The sequence below is a fragment of the Gossypium hirsutum genome, unplaced genomic scaffold, assembly GCF_007990345.1.
Source record: "Gossypium hirsutum isolate 1008001.06 unplaced genomic scaffold, Gossypium_hirsutum_v2.1 scaffold_34, whole genome shotgun sequence".
NCBI lineage: Eukaryota > Viridiplantae > Streptophyta > Magnoliopsida > Malvales > Malvaceae > Gossypium > Gossypium hirsutum.
The window spans coordinates 106,417-118,834 of record NW_024402778.1 but is presented as its reverse complement, the minus strand read 5'-3'; the positions used below and the strand labels follow the sequence as shown (position 1 = coordinate 118,834).

Below are 12,418 nucleotides of genomic sequence, written 5' to 3'. Positions count from 1 at the left end.
AATGATCCAATCGGTTAAACCACCAATTCTTGATTTGGTCAATCCAACCAACTCATTTGGTTTGATTAAATATTATATATTAAAAAATTTGATTTAATCTTATCACGAATCCTAGATATGCATGAACTTAAAAAATAGTAAAATAAAAATAAAAATATAATTATTCAAAATATTTAAATTTTGGAATATTCCAAAAATTCATTTCAATATTTTCAAGTATAAGTTTTATAAAACATTCAAAATCATATTTATTAATCCAATATTAACCTTACTTCAAATTAGTTTTGAAAAACTAATTATTTTAAAATTTATTTAAAAAATTAAAGAAATTAAGATATTCACCGTGAGTGACATAATAATGATTGATCCTCTAATCGTAAGTGTTCTCTAAAATGATAAACAGTTTATCACAAAATGTAGTCTAAAGGGGAATCAAACCCTCTACCACATTAATATTTTTTTATTAAATGATAAATTTATCCAAAACATTAATATTATAAAATTTGATATTTAAATTAGCAAGTGAAACAAGATTTTTCTCCTCTGTTTTTTAATTATTTGATATTTAAATTAGGTATATTTTGATAATTAAATTAAACTTTTACTATTTATTTCTTTGAATGAAGGATTATTGTGTGTGACCCAAGCTGAAAAGGAGGAAGTCTAGTCCAGATTCTATTTACGTTGGTAATGTGCTGGAAGCGGAATTGTGGGGCATTTTTCATGCTCTCAACGTTTTGTACATCTTTCTTACTCTGTATTTCTTTATATGTCTTTGTAACATCAGGTAGACTATGCATGAACACCTGAGGAAGTTCACCAGCAATTCCAATCTTGTGATCAGAGTAACAATTTTGACAGACAAGTTTGGTCAACCTAAAGGATTTGCCTAGGTTGAATTTGTTGAAGTTGGTGCTGTTCAAAGTGCTCTACTGTTAAATGAATCAGAATTGCATGGTCATCAGATGAAGGTTTGTAACTTGATCTACATGTGGATTATTACAACCTGCATGAATACAACCCTTCATTATAGAAACCAGCATACGGCATAAATTATTAGCATGATGGGAAAATATATAGTATAGAAATGGGTCCATTCACTCATTTTCTATTTTTATTATTATATATAATTTTGGTGTTTGTTTTATTTTTCTTAAACAAAATTGTTGACAGTTAATAGATAAAATATATTCTCAAATTAAGATTAAACTTTTAAATTACTCATATAAAAAATTATTTTTAAAAATTGTCCAATAAATGTAAATGATAATTAAATCAAATACTACTTGAAAAATATAAAAGAATTAAAACTTAATAACTTTTATTTCAGCATTTTATTGTGTGTTTGAATTATGGGTTCCGCAGCCTAAGCTCAAAAGTACTATTGAGAATAATTAAATTAATTAAGATAATTTAAATAAGAAATAATTTAAATCTTACAAACCCAAACAAATCATAGATGAATCCCGAAGTAATATTGAATCAAATCATACAAACCCAAATCAATCATGAACAAAGCAACAATGAAACCAAATCCTTTGTGAACTCCTTTTATCAAATAAATCCTTTGCTACTTTTCATTGAACAAATCACATCTACAACTATGAAGACAATTACAATTGATGTTAATAATGAAAACAAAATCATGAAATAATAGCAATCAACAGTGATTGAAAAATTATTTTTTACTCATTTAGAGTACTTACCACAAAGCTTTAGGATTAGTAACCCCAACGACATTTGTAATGAATGATATAGTTGCATGCAGACTTTTCACACATGAGAATTTCTTCTTGGCAAAGCTTACCACAATAAGAGCATTCAAGGTAGCCCTCGACCTTCCTAAAAAAATTAAGATCACGATTATGTTTGTAATAATAAAAAGGCACTATGCTCCCATCCTTTAGAAATGAAAATTCTCCAAGAACACATTTGAGATGAGCAAGAAGTATCACAATAAGATTGCTCCTTATCATCATGATAAGTAAGGTTTAGCATGTGTTCATCAATTTTGTGAAGAGCTGAATGTGATAATGTTAACCATGAAAAATTCAAAGTAAATCTGCACTTTCCACATCTAAATGCACCACGCCAACACTTGATGCCACAATCATTACAATTCTCCTTGCATTTGAAATCAAAAAAGAGAAAATGTTTGGACATGCAACTAAAAAGGCATTACAAATACTATTACAACTCCCTACCACATTCATGTTTTTTATTGAATGATAAATTTATCCCAAAACATTACAACTCTACGTTATAATAAAGTTTGGTATTTATATTCATTTAAATTATCAAGTGAAACAAGATTTTTCTCATCTATTTTTAGGTATATTTTTGAACAATTTTCGGTTTTAAATTGAGTTTGGCATATGCTTTGTTTGGCTTGTTTAGGTACCTTGTAGACTGTTTAGGTGTACAATTAATAAATGATCTCATTGTTTTGTACATCTCTCTTACTCTCTATTTCTTTATATGTCTTTGTAACATCAGGTAGACTATGCATGTACACCTGAGGAACTTCACCAGCAATTCCAATCTTGTGCTCAGGGTAACAATTTTGACAGACAAGTTTGGTCAACCTAAAGGATTTTCCTATGTTGAATCTGTTGAAGTTGATGCTGTTCAAAGTGCTCTACTGTTAAATGAATCAGAATTGCATGGTCATCAGTTGAAGGTTTGTGACTTGATCTACATGTGGATTATTACTTCATTAAATACAAACCTTTATTATAGAAACCAGCATACGGCATAAATTATTAGCATGATGCGAAAATCGACAAATGGTTCACTCATTTTATCCTGATTTTTCTTGTGCAATTTTGGAGGTCGGGTTCCTTCTCTGTTTACTTTGCATTTGTACAATTAGCTTCATGGATTATGCTCACTTAATATTGCAACTTAAAAGTGGTTTTGTGGGTTCAGTCTGTTTTACTCTGTTGAGTATGCATCGGACATGGGTGTCCCACATGCTTAATGAAAAGATGGACTTCTGCAGCCATATAACTTATTTCATTGCTCTAAAAATGTCAAAGGTACAATTTTTCTAATTCTTTTTTTCTTTATTAGCAACCTAAACCACGATTTTAACAGCAGAAGCAATGTGTTGTGTCAAAGGTTCTTAGCTTGAATATATTTATTAGTTTAGGAAGAAGTTCTTAGCTTCTTCTTTATTGCTCTAAAAAGTTTGTTTTTATTGCTCTAAAAATGTAATATATTTATTAGTTTGAATAGTTGATAAACAGTGAACCTGTCTCGGGTGGCTCTGCTGCATCTGTATCAACCTGGGAATGTGTTGTGTCACCTGGGAGTGATACTTGTGGAAGCGTGAGGCAGACATCATTATTTAGCGGCCAAGTTGGCTTGAAGCCTGATTGCGCATAGAAACTGTTTGATAAAATGCTTAAGAAAAGCTAGCGTCTATTGCTGCCTGACATTGTTCAGCTCAGAAACTTGACATATTAAGTTGGCAATTTTTTATAAGAAAAATCTTTAGGTTGTCATTCTTGCTAATACTTTGATGACTGCAAACCCATTCTTAATATCTAAACTGTTTATAACAACATATTTAGGAGTTTTGTTTGGATTGAATTGAGGAAAATGTTTTTCTAATGTTTTCCTAACTTTGAAGAAATTGGATCGGATTGGATAAATGCAGAAGCTCGTCCTGAAGATCAAATACTTATCTTGAGCTCGTTGAAGAGAATCTCTTAAATAGGATCGGTTAGTTTCAATCCTGGAATTAGTTTGTGTGAACAATAAAGATGTTAACATAGAATAAGTAGGAAAATGTGTTTTTGAGGTTTGATGCTAGCAGGAGAAAAGCTTAGCCAAATGGAAGAGGCGAACGAGTCGAATTCCGGCATTGTTTAACATGCAGAGTTGAAAGCTGGCAACATGAGAATCGGGGCTGTTTGATATTGGGACTGGTGACAATCGTATATCTTCCAAATGGAGTTGTGCTTGGTTAGGTTATATTCTCGGTTTAGTAAGGGTGTGATTTAGAGGGGATAGCTAGTGGCTTTAAGCATTTGTATTCCGAGAGCAAGTAGGTTTTCATGTATCTAGAGAGTCGTCAGATTATCGTATCCTTTCATTGGAGACTTGTGGGATCTTTGCTTATTTTTGTGTAATCTTATGTTAAATGTTAGTAGCTTTGTATTAGGGGGTGAGTGTCGAATATTCGATATGTTGGATATAAATATGTTTCATTCATCGTGTTTCTAAGTTATGTGAATTGTATTCTTATATTCATGTCCGAATGTGAGTGATTTACGATCGTCGGATATGACCAGACGAGAGATCAAAATGAGAGAACCTGACTAATAGTATCAAAATACATGGTATTTAACTTTTGCCAGTTTAAACTATTTGCCATTCAAGTTTTGTTCTCATACTTAAAATTTATTGATTTATTTGTTTTTATTGTATTATATATATATATATATTCAAACAGGGATGTGGGGTTGAAATAAGAAATAAAAATATGCCAAAATAATTGGTAGTAAACCTTAATATAATCAAGAATCACGCCATTGAACTATAGTTATGATTTTATTGTATGCATTTCCTCCGACATGCTTTTCATATATATATATATATGAATTGTATTGATAGATTTGATAAAATCTAGAATTGTTGATTGATTTGATCCAATTCTAAAATTATTGACCATGAGAGCTTGTGTCTAGAGGATGATTTAATCATTTGATAATAATAGGTATAGAAATTACCCATCATTTTCTATTATTATATATAAATCATTTTTTAGGGGAAAGTAAGTTGAAATTTATTAAATTATTAGTCAGTTTAGATATTTCAACTTTAAAAAATTATAAAATGATTATTGAATTATTTTAAAGTTTTCATTTAAGTCACTTAATTATTCAAAATGTTTTTGTTAAAACTATTACTGTACGACTTTTTTGTCTGCATTTCATTGTTCAGTTTTTTTTTTGTAAAACAATTTTAAACGTGAATCAAAATCTAAACAACATAAAATAGTCACTTTAAAATAAAATTTGTCATGTTTTGGTCACTCTAATTCTTTTTTCAATTTAGTTATTCTAATCGTTGCCGTTAAATATTTCGTATATAATTTAGAAATGGGTGCATTCACTGATTTTCTATCATTCTCTATTTCTATTGTTATATATAATTTTTTAAAATATTTTTAATAAAATTACATAATGAAATTAAGATTAAACTTTTGATTATTCATATAAAAATTTTATTTTTTAAAATTGTCCAATAAATGTTGAAAGAGTAAATGATAATTAAATCAAATACCACTTGAAAAGATATCGAAGAATTAAAACTTAATAACTTTTATTTGAGCATTTTATAAAAAAAATATTTTTATACGGTAATTTTGAAAGATTTAATACATTTTACCATTACAAAAAAAAACTCAAAAAATATTTATATAAATAAATCTAAATAAAAAATATTAAGTTTATTATTAAAATTTTAATTTAGAGGGCGAGGTAGATGTCACAATACAAAGAACAAAATTTGAAAAAGTCTAACCTATTATGCCACTAAAGTTTACAAAATCGGACTAAGGATCCAACTGATCAACCCACTAATTATTTATCCCAACAGTAATTAATCATCTTGTCACGAGTATTCTCTAAAATGATAGATGATTGATTACGAAATGTAGTCAACTCCCTACCACATTCATGTTTTTTATTAAATGATAAATTTATCCCAAAACATATTGTATATAATAAAGTTTGGTATTTATATTCATTTAAATTACCAAGTGAAACAAGATTCTTCTCATCTCTTTTTATGTATACTTTTGAGCAATTTTTAGTTTAAAATTGAGAAAGAAAATATCTTCTCTAATTTCAAAAAATAAAATAAAATAAAATAAATATCTTTATTATTAGTTTTTTAGAATTATGGATTATTGTGTGTGTTTAAATTATGGGTTCCACAATCCAAGCTGAAAAGTAGGAAGTCCATTCCAGAAATTGGTGGCTTCTAAAACCCATAAATCAATACTGTTGAGAATAATTAAATTAATTAAGATAATTTAAATAAGAAATAATTCAAATCTTTCAAACCCAAACAAATCATAGATGAATCCCAAAGTAATATTGAAATCAAATCATAACAAAGTAACAATGAAACCAAATCACACTTAGAATTCGAGCATCCTTTCATCAAAGAAGTAGGAATGAAATGTCAAATCCTTTGTGAACTCCTTTGATCAAATAAATCCTTTGGTGCTTTTCATTTTAATAAATCACATCTACAACCATGAACACAATTAGAACTGATGTTGATAATGAAAACAAAATCATGAAATAATAGCAATCAACAACATTGATGATTGAAAAATAATTTTTTAATCATTTAGAGTACTTACCACAAAGCTTTAAGCTTAAGCTTAGTGACCTCAATGCAATTGTATTTGTTGTGGACAATATAGTTGCATGTAGACTTTTCACACTTGAGAATTTCTTCTTGGCAAAACTTTCTACAACGAGAGAATTCAGGGAAGCCCTCAACCTTCCTAAAAAATTTAAGAGCATGATGATGATTGTGATAATGAAAAGGATATGTGACCCCATCTTTAAGAAATGGAAATTGTCCAAGAACACATTCGATATGAGCAGAAGTATCGCAGATTGAACAAGAATAGTACCAAAGGCTTGGATCTCTATATTGCTCACAAATATCACAATAACTTTGCTCCTTATCATCATGATAAGTAAGCTTTAGCTTGTGTTCATCAATTTTGTGAAGAGCTGAATGTGGTAATGCTAAGCATCCAAAATCCACAGCAAATCTGCACTTTCCACATCTGAATTCACCATTCCAACACCTATTGCCACAACCATTACATTTCTCCATGTATTTGAAATCAAAAAGAGAAAGTGTTGGTGTGCTTCACATTTAATGATATCAGCAACTTTAGCGCACCTTAAGCACATGCCTTTATATCCTTCAATATTGTAGAAGAAACCACTAAAATTTCGATTGCAAAATTGACACCATCTGAAGCTGTCAAAATTGAGGTGGCATTGCTTTGACGAAACCAATGTTGCTTGATTCTTGGCATTTCAGCACAGGTTTTATGAAGAAAAAAGGGGCATTCTGAACAATAATAGAAAATATTTGAGATAGGTAGCATGCACCCATCACATTTTCTATCAATTTCCTCCTCCATCTTGTCTGCTAACACCAAGCAATGTTGATGAATGAAATGTTGAATCATTGCAGCTTCCCCAGCTTCATTCACCTCAATAACACGAATGATGGAAGACTGCATAGATTTTTCATAAAGATCCTCAGATTGCTTTTCGTCCTCAATTACCTCGTACAATTCATCATCCTCTAAGACACAATTCACATGGACAATGTAATTACAACCTTGTTTTATACAAGAGTAACTCCCACGCTCTAGTCTCACTTCTTTGAAACAAATCTTGCAATCTTGCCTTGTAAGACCTTTAAGAAAATATTTGTGAAAAACGCAGTGATGATGTCGAGAAAATTTGATGATGCGTGGGAGTGAAGTGCAATCCTTATGGACCATGAGGCTGCATGTTGAACATATATATGAAATATAATTTCCTTCCGTGCCACATTCATCACAAATGAATGAGTCTTGTCTCCAAAATAAGGTGAATGGGTGCTGATGACGACTTTTATATTCAACAATGGACCTCGGCCAAGCACATCCAACATCGACGTTGAAATGGCAAAGAGAACAGCCATAAAAGGCTCGAGAATGTTTCTTTTGGCATAGGTTGCAAGAATTATAACTGTCACTGTAATTAAGAAGCAGAGGGTGTATGTGATGGGAAGGGTCACTGTAATTAAGAAGCAGAGGGTGTATGTGATGGGAAGGGTGATTAATTTTAGTAGGTAACTCATCAAGGCATTTCTTGTGAATGATGAATGATGGACAGTCAGGACAAAGATATATATCATCTGTCAATGGTTCATGACACCAGCAGCAGTTCAATCTTTTGAGTACATCTATGGCCATGGGACTTTCTATGAAGGTCAATGGATGTTGGTGGATGTCATGTTCGGACAGTTGGCTAAACTTAAATGAAGAAGATAATTGAGCACATTTGATGTCAATGGAAAAATGACACCAATCACATTTATAAAAAAACATGTTACGTTTTTCCTTGCATAATGCACAACCATATACCCTGCTAAAAGCATATGGTCTTTGTCTAAGTAAAGAACCAGAGCCTGAGCAGTCAGGATGGAGAGGGTGATTAGGAAGGTAAAGGGGTGCCTTTGCACATTGCTTGTGAAGGTGATAATTGCAATGAATACAAGTGAAGCATGGAGCTGAAAGCAGTTCCCCACATCCATCGCAGTGGGCTTTGAGACCTTCATTGCTTTGCTCTGCCACTAACACCAAGGGATGTTCCCAATGATAAGGATGTCGAATCTGTTGCATCAACTCGTCGTGACTCACATTCTCATTCTCGTTTTTCATCTCGATTAATTAGTGTGGTTGTGAGAAATGAAAAAGAGGAAGGAGATGATAGGAATGAAAGAAAGGCAGAGGATGAAGAAAGGAAAGAGAGAAAAAGAGATGGGTAGAAAGAGGTAGGAAGAAAAGAAAGAAAAGAGGGTGAAGATGGTGGAAGGCATTGCAATTCATATTTAATAAAAAGAAAAGATGCCAACTTTCTTCTCTTTCATATCATTCCTTTTTTAATTTTGTAACAAACTATTTTACTTCTTCTTTTTCAAAATTCAATTTGTTTATAATATTTTGAGAAATAGTTACCACTCATGATTTTTCAAATTTAACTATATCTAAAAATAGCTATAGTTACTCTTTTAATAGTTGACTATTAACTTTAACAATCAAATGGTTTAATAAATCAAAATTTTAACATCAATTGAATGCAAATATATATATAAAGACTTGATTATCGTTTGAAAAACTTGAGAGGCTTTTAAAGACCCTTTAACCGTAGTCTTTATGTCATAATTAAAAATTTTTAATACATCAAATGTATGACGTTATTAGTAGAATTTTATTCAATACTTTTAGCTTACCGGTTTCCAATTAAATTCTTGTCGTTAATAAAATTAATTAATTAAATTTATGTATTTATGACATGATTAAGTAATCTTAAACCCATAAAGAACTAAAGTAGTTGCCAAATTTGCAAATAAAAAAAACAATTTTTACTTTAATAAAGAAAGCAAAGTATTAATGTTGTAGAAATGTTTTACTTTGTTTTGATTTTTTTTATAACATATAAACTTTACTTTTAATTTAATTTTCTATTTTTTTCTAAGAAATTCTTTACTCTTTTGAATTGGTATGTTTTCGGATCAAATTTTTTGAGTATATCATATATTTGATGCTTTGAAATTTGTTAATTATGATGTAAAAATTAAGGCTAAAGGATCTTTAAAGCCCCTAAATTTTTTCGAAAAGATCAATTAAGCCCTTATACTTTTTTTGAATTCAATTGAGCTATTGAACATTAAAATTTCAATTTATTAAATAATTTAACTGTTAAAGTTAACGGTCAATCATTGAAGAGTAATGATAACTATTTTTAAGGTTATTTTCGCCACGTGGCACACGAGGATTATGCCATGCAGTGAAATATGATATTTTATATTAAAAATAATATAAAACTAATACAAATATATACAAATTAAAAATATATAAAAGTACAAAAAACATATTATAAATGAAATAAAATATATAAATTATTAAAAATTACCAAAAAAATTAATAATTATTAAAATAACAAAAAGTATATGTAAATTATATATACGCAAAGAATTTGATATCAATTTAACAATGTAAAAAAATTCTTAAAAGAAAAGATAATAAATAGAAAGTAAAATTTATATGTTATAAAAAAGATCCTAACAAAGTAAAGCATTTCTATAAGAATAATACTTTGCTGTCTTTATTAAAGTAAAAATTGTTCTTTTCTTTTATTTGTAAGTTAGGTAACTACTTTGATTCTTTACGGGTTTAAGATTATTTAATCATGCCATGAATCCGTGGACAGCAATCGAGACACATTTATGCTTGTATGTTTTATTCGATATTATTGTTATTTATATATTCTTATGTATCTAATTGGCTCAAAGAAAAAAATAATTATGAGAAGGATTTAATTGATTTTCTTGTTATTCTACTAATAACACAAAAAAGCATTCCTCTCATCCATGAATAGATTTTATGCATACTTATCAATATCTTAAAGAATAGGGAATGAAAGATTAAGAGATTTTATCATCACCATAGGATTTTTTTAATAAGTTCACTATTATAAAACAAAGGTTAAAATCCTTGAAAACATCTACATTTATTTTTATAAAAGTAGATTGAAAAATTATGAACTTTAATTCATATATTTTTATTTGTAAAAAAATTTACGAATTAATTCCATATGATGGATTAATTAAATTAGAGTTAATTGTAGGAAGTAAGGTATATGGGAAAGTCGTATATTTGAGACTTTTAAAAAGAAAAAATTAAAGTATTGTGCTTTGCTTCACTGTAAGCACAAAGAATGTTAGTTTTGGTAACTATTTTAATAATTTTCTATATTTTAAATAATTTTTTATAATTTCATAATTTTTATTTTTTGTTATTTTAATAATTATTAATGTTTTCTTTTGGCAATTTTTAATAATTTATATATTTTATTTTATTTAAAATATGTTTATATATATATATATATTTACTTTTATATCATAGTTAAAAAGAAGTAATGCATCAAACGTGCGATATACTTAAAGAAATTGATCCGAAAACATATCAATTAAAAAACACGAAATTTCATGAAAGAAGAGACAATTAAATAAAAAAGTAAAATTATTCTTTTCTTTTATTTGCAAATTAGGTTATTCATGGCAAAATAAATTTTGATGCTCATATGATATAAATGTAGGAAGTAAGGTATATGCCAAAGTGACTTATTTGAGATGTTGAAGTATCCAAAGCTTATCACTTTAATAATAAAAATTAAAATTAAAATTAAAGTATTGTGTAAGCACAAAGATTGTTAGTTTTGGTAATTAAAGGGGAGGACTACCAAACTTAATTACATAATCATTAATCTTCTAAAGAGTAAGAAATGAAGAATTAAGAGATGATTATAAAATTTAAAGACATACATGTCATTTATGTAATTTTCTAATATCAAATTTCATAATTTCTTTATTAATAAATTAAATCTCTATTGACTATATGATTAATATATGGATTTAGTAAGTTGAAATAATAATATAAATCGAATATTTCAAATTTAAATATATTTCTTAAACTTAGTATTTATTTTTAGTAGAGAATTACAGTTAGTTATTTAAGTATATCATACCAACAAGTGTAGGGTGTAATGATAAGATACACTGCACTCTTAAACAAAGAACGTAGGTTTAAACATTGAAAACGATATTCTTGAGAAAGATAATCATGAACTCAGAAAATAAATAATAAAACAAACGTAAAAACAAATAATAAAAATGTCATTGTTTATAATAATAACTTAGTTATTTTAAAATAATTAAGTTTTAATAATTTAAAAATTTTACGTTTTTGATAATTTTTACATTTTTGATATCGTTGCTTCGTGACATAGTTAGCCCATACCCTAATTTTTGAATTGGTTGATGAATTTGTGAGTTACCATTGATGATAGCCTGATGTTTTTGAATGTTGATGATGGAAAATGAATAATTGTTGATAGATTAATATGTTTTGTAAAGTGATTTTTGACAAAAAAGTCAAATAGGGATTAAATTGTGAAATATGCAAATTGAGTGGTTGAAATGTGAAATAAATGAAAGTTTTGGGCCTCTAGGGGCACTATAGTAATTCTTCTAAGCTTGGATTATATTGAATTGTGTGAATTTTGTGTATTTGTGAAATAGGGACTAAATTGAATAAATATGAAACTTTAGGGGCTAAAGTGTAAAAATGTTCAAATAGGTATTTTTGGATGAAATTGAATGAATAGGTCATTAAATGAGTTAAATTTTAATTCATAAAATATTTTTTCACAATTTTAAATTTTTTTTTTGTAATTTACATATACTTTTTGTTATTTTAATAATTATTAATTTTTTTGGCAATTTTTAATAATTTATATATATTTTATTTCATTTATAATATGTTTTTATTTTTTGTACTTTTATATATTTTTATAAATTTATAATATTTTAAATTTGTATATATTTTTATTATTTTTAATATAAAATATCATATTTTGCTGCATAACACAATCCTCGTGTGCCACATGGCAAAAACAACCTTTAAAAATAGTTATCGTTACTCTTTAACGGTTAAATAGTCAATAAATTGAAATTTTAACATTCAATAACTCAATTGAATTTTAAAAAAAAAGTATAAGGGCTTAAAAAAAGTATAAAAATTATTTTTTTATTTATA

General features: G+C 28.0%; 1 protein-coding gene and 1 long non-coding RNA gene across 2 annotated transcripts; one reads left to right on the top strand and one right to left on the bottom strand.

Moving 5' to 3' along the window:
- The first annotated feature begins 2,701 nt into the window (after positions 1–2,701).
- Positions 2,702–4,222, top strand: LOC107941944 (uncharacterized). The gene is made up of 2 exons (XR_005924107.1): positions 2,702–3,038; positions 3,249–4,222. It is a non-coding gene; the product is annotated as an uncharacterized lncRNA (long non-coding RNA).
- A 1,811-nt stretch (positions 4,223–6,033) lies between these two features.
- LOC121226252 (uncharacterized) lies at positions 6,034–6,870 on the bottom strand. The gene is made up of 2 exons (XM_041110284.1): positions 6,383–6,870; positions 6,034–6,265 (listed from the first exon to the last, which is right to left on the bottom strand). Coding segments are annotated over exons 1-2 (489 nt in total). The 3' UTR covers positions 6,034–6,264.
- Between the last annotated feature and the right edge of the window lie 5,548 nt (positions 6,871–12,418).

Coding starts and splice junctions, on each gene's coding strand:
- LOC121226252 (XM_041110284.1), bottom strand. CDS start 6,870: ATGGAGAAATGTAATGGTTGTGGCAATAGGTGTTGGAATGGTGAATTC.